Here is a 4,294-nt window from a genome sequence, read left to right as displayed (position 1 = left end):
AATGACTGTGATGTAATGTATTCACAAACAGTTCACCTGGAGTGTCCTGCTCGGAAATCTGCTTGGGAAGCTTGAACAGGAAGTGTTATGAACGATTTCCTGTGTCTGAAGGGCAGAAAATAACACCCTCTGCGTTTTCCCAACTTCCCTAGCTTCCGAGAGCAGCTGAAGATGCGCGCTGTCTACAGTAGCTGTCAGCCAATCAGAATGCAGGGAACGGCATACTTCCTGTAGTATTAACCAATGTCCTCTCTTCACAGGGGAGGGTGAAGAGTGCTTGTCACAGTGATGTAAGGACAACAACCCTCTAGCTCAATGTGTCATGCCTCTCTTTCTCCCTCCATCTCTCTCTCTCTGCTTTATCTTTTTCTCTCTCTACGCTTTCTCTCACTCCCCTAGCTTTCTCTCTCCTTCTCTTCTCTCCATCTCTTCCTCTCCTCCCGTCGTGTGGCTGCGTTCTCTGTCTGTCCAAACAAAGCCATGGAAGTCACCGTTTCTCACCTTTGTTTTGTTTTTTTTGGAACGGTTTTCCAACAGCTGGCTAACTGTTATTCTGTGACAGTGGTTGACCACCCCCCCCCCTCTAACATCCCCTGCTTGGTACCTCCTGTGATGGTACCTCGACCGTAGCTTCCCCCCCCCCCTCCTCTCCCTCCCTCCCTCCCTCCCTGAGCCTCCACACAGCCTGCACGGTGCTGGAGCAGCCGGGGGAAGATGGGGGTGGGGGTGGATGGGGGGGGGGGGTAGAGATGGCTGGCTGACCTCCCCCCCCCAGGGCAGACGGGCTGTTGCATGACTGTGTCCGTGCTGCTGGCCGGTTTCTTACCCACCATTTCTGAAGCGGCCAGTCTGACGCCGTGGCGTAGCTGACTAGCGGCGCTGCGCTAGCGTTAGCGCTAGCGTCAGCGCCGAGCTCCTCTGATCATCCTCTCCCGTGGTGATGATGGGATCTGCCCACAACAGGCCTTATTTACCTCATTCCGTTTGTTTTTCTCGTATTGATGTTGTGTTGTTTTGTTGTTGTTTTGAGCCTGGCGTTGTATGAAGAGGAGGAAGCGCTGAGTCATATTTGAACCGTCTGCTGCTCACAACTTCTCTCTTCGTGTGTGTGTGTGTGTGTGTGTGCATGACTGCTCACACAACAAGCTACTGTATTTTCTCTCCTTGTACTGCCTAGTCTTCCTCTCTTTGCGTGTTCGCAAGCGTCTGTGTGTGTGTGTGTCTACATGATTGATAGTAGCTCTAAAGCTACTTTCATGTGTTTAGAGTTTGTGTGTGTGTGTGTGTGTGTGTGTGTGTGTGTGTGTGTGTGTGCGTGTGTGTGTGTGTGTGTGCTGTTTGGTGATAATGAATCCCTCCTCTGTCTCTCGTCTCTCTGCTCTTCTCCAGGGCACTCAGCTCATCCTCAACGCAGCCAAGGAGCTGGGACAACTCTCCAAGCTCAAGGTATGAGACAACTTCCTTTCTCTTCTTTCTTTTTCTTTCTTTCTTTCTTTCTTTCTTTCTTTCTTTCTGTCTTTCTTTCTTTCTTTCTTTCTTACTTTCTTTCTTTTTCTTTTTTTCTTTCTTTTTCTTTCTTTCTTTCTTTCTTTCTTTCTTTCTTTCTTTCTTTCTTTCTTTCTTTCTTTCTTTCTTTCTTTCTTTCTTTCTTTCAGCAGTGGAAAGTTACAGCAGCAGTGGGGTAAAGAAGTACAGCAGAATAAAGGATAATCATAAACAATATAATAATTCATGGGAAATAAGTTAAAAGCATGTTCTAGCACTAAAACACACCAAAACGATGGAAAAGTAGAAACAAGCAAAGACGAATAAACAAGATAAAGTGAGGAGATCCAGAGCTGCTGAAATGGGCTGGCATCCTTACTGTACTTAGACATTCAAGGAACTAGATAACACTTGAGAACGGTCGTCCTCGAGGGTGTCAAGTGTAGGGGTAAGGTCAAGGGTTACATACAGTATCCCTCAAAACAGAGATTTCTCAGACCCACACTTCAAACCAAGGGCTATGAGCAAGCAACAAAAGAACGCCACACATTTCCGAAATACAGTACTACTGTTCTTGTGTCACGGAATATAATTTATACATTTTTAGGCAGTAATGTACTTGTATAACTTCAAATCTGTGGTCAATGTACAGTATCAAGATAGAGCCAATTTGAAAATTTGCTCAGACCTTTTGGGAGCTAGCTAGCTATCAAGATGACTGGGTGGTCTGCGCTCATGGTAACCGCCGACAACAGCCTTATCTCGCACATGATTTAGAAATCTGCCGCTGGCTCTAAAGTCTGCGTCGGGGTCTGTTTTGGGTCGGCTAACGTTAGGCGGACAATCGGTCTCAGAGCAAAACAAAAGCACAAATGTAGCCTAATATTTTCTTCATTAAGAAAGATTCAAAAACGATGATAACCAACATATTATTTTTGTTTAATGCCGTTTCAATTACAGACCTTTTCTTTATAATAAGAAAACCTTAACGAAAATTCACTATGACATGCTGATATCTTACTGTAGCTAACAACATTGTTTTAAGGCTGATTTGTGCATGACAGTCACGCATTTTGACACATTTAGTTTTCCCCCCCTTTGATAGTATATGAATGACACTCAAAATGTAACTAGTCCACCAACAAAGTTGCGGCAGAGCGCCAGATTAGACTAGAGGAGCGACTGATGACGTATCGGTCATGAAGGGGTGTCGCATTTCATAGGGGAAGATTTCAACTCTATTATACTTCATACACAGACCCCCTAGGGGCAAGGGGTAGGGGTAGGGGTAAAAATTAGAAATGGGATTCGACCTTAGATCCAAGATCTGTGTGTGTGTGTGTGTGTGTGCGTGTGTGTGTGTGTGTGTGGTTTGTCATCCTCACTCTCTCTGTCTGTCTCTTACAGGAACACATGGTGCGTGAGGAGGCCAAGGCCCTGTCTCCTAAGCAGTGTGCCGTGATCGAGCTGGCTCTGGACACCATCAAGGTAAACGCCGCCTTAACCTCCCTTTTCTTCTAGAAAATTCCGCCAGAGTCTGGAGCAGCCGGGAGTCCAGTCAGCTGGTCGCCAGTCCTGACAACAACCCTTATCTGTCTGGTTATCCCAGAGTACCTCCACACCCTGAAGAACCTTATGTAGGGGCGGTATAGCTCAGGAGGTAGAGCGTGTCGTTCAGTGATCGTAGGGTCGGTGGTTCGAATCCCGGCTCCTCCTGACTACCTGTCGAAGTGTTCTTGGGCAAGACACTGAACCCCAAATTGCTCCCAATGAGCAGGCAAGCGCCTTGCATGGCAGCTGCTGCCATTGGTGTGTGAATGGCGCTCCGGGCCAGTGTAACAATTGGATGGGGAGCGCATTACAAATGCAGTACCTATACCTACCTATACCTATGTCCTTAGAACATCAGGTGTTTATTTTGCTTAAACCTACATGTACTGTATATATAGTTCCCAGAGAGAGTGAATTTGAATGACTCCTCCCAGCTATAGCACCAGGTTCAGACTAGATGCCAGAGCTAGCCTGATTTCCCTTTCCCCTTCATTATTCAGTCTGGACAGGCTCCCATTGCAGCCGTTTTCCAAGAGTCCTCAGCAGTTAGTCAATCCCTTAGCCAATCACGTCGCGCAGTTTAATTCAAAGGTTGGCCTGTAATGGATGTGGAGCCTGGATGAATGTACTACATTCTTGTTTTTAACCTGTTTTATAACACTTTGAGTTTTCTCGGAATGTAAAGCGCACTACAAATAAAATGTATTATTATTTATTATTATAATTTGCTCAGATATTAATTAAGATAATTTTTCTGTCTGTGTGTCCATTTGTCCTTCTGTCTCTCCATCTGTGTGTCCATCGGTCTCTCCCTGTAGCAATACTTCCACGCTGGAGGGGTGGGTCTGAAGAAGACGTTCCTGGAGAAGAGTCCCGACCTGCTGTCCCTGCACTACGCCCTGTCCCTCTACACACAGGCCACCGACAAGCTCATCAAGACCTTCGTACAGTCCCAGAACCAACAAGGTTGGACCCTCCATGTCCTCCTCTGGTGTCTCCCTCTCTCTCTTTCTCTCCCTCTCTCTCTTTCTCTCCCTCTCTCTCTTTCTCTCCCTCTCTCTTTCCATGTCTCTCTCTTTCCATGTCTCTCTCTTTCTCTCCCTATCTCTTACCATGTCTCTCTCTTTCCATGTCTCTCTCTTTCCATGTCTCTCTTTCTCTCCCTCTCTTTCCATGTCTCTCTCTCTTTCTCTCCCTCTCTCTTTCCATGTCTCTCTCTTTCTCTCCCTCTCTCTTTCCATGTCTCTCTCTTTCTCTC

At 46.5% G+C, this 4,294-nt stretch overlaps 1 protein-coding gene across 1 annotated transcript in view; it reads left to right on the top strand.

The window, feature by feature from the left end:
* unc13a (unc-13 homolog A (C. elegans)) overlaps positions 1-4,294 on the top strand; it is a gene marked incomplete at both ends in the record, with an annotated part of 52,716 nt that overhangs the window by 36,533 nt on the left and 11,889 nt on the right. Inside the window, one exon of the mRNA XM_084459089.1 lies at positions 3,855-4,002. Within this exon, the coding sequence (XP_084315215.1) occupies positions 3,855-4,002 (148 nt within the window). The remainder of the gene's footprint in view (positions 1-3,854; positions 4,003-4,294) is intronic.

The sequence above is a fragment of the Borostomias antarcticus genome, assembly GCF_949987555.1.
Source record: "Borostomias antarcticus genome assembly, chromosome: 26".
NCBI lineage: Eukaryota > Metazoa > Chordata > Actinopteri > Stomiiformes > Stomiidae > Borostomias > Borostomias antarcticus.
The sequence above is the reverse complement of the archived record's forward strand: the minus strand, read 5'-3'. Positions and strand labels throughout refer to the sequence as shown.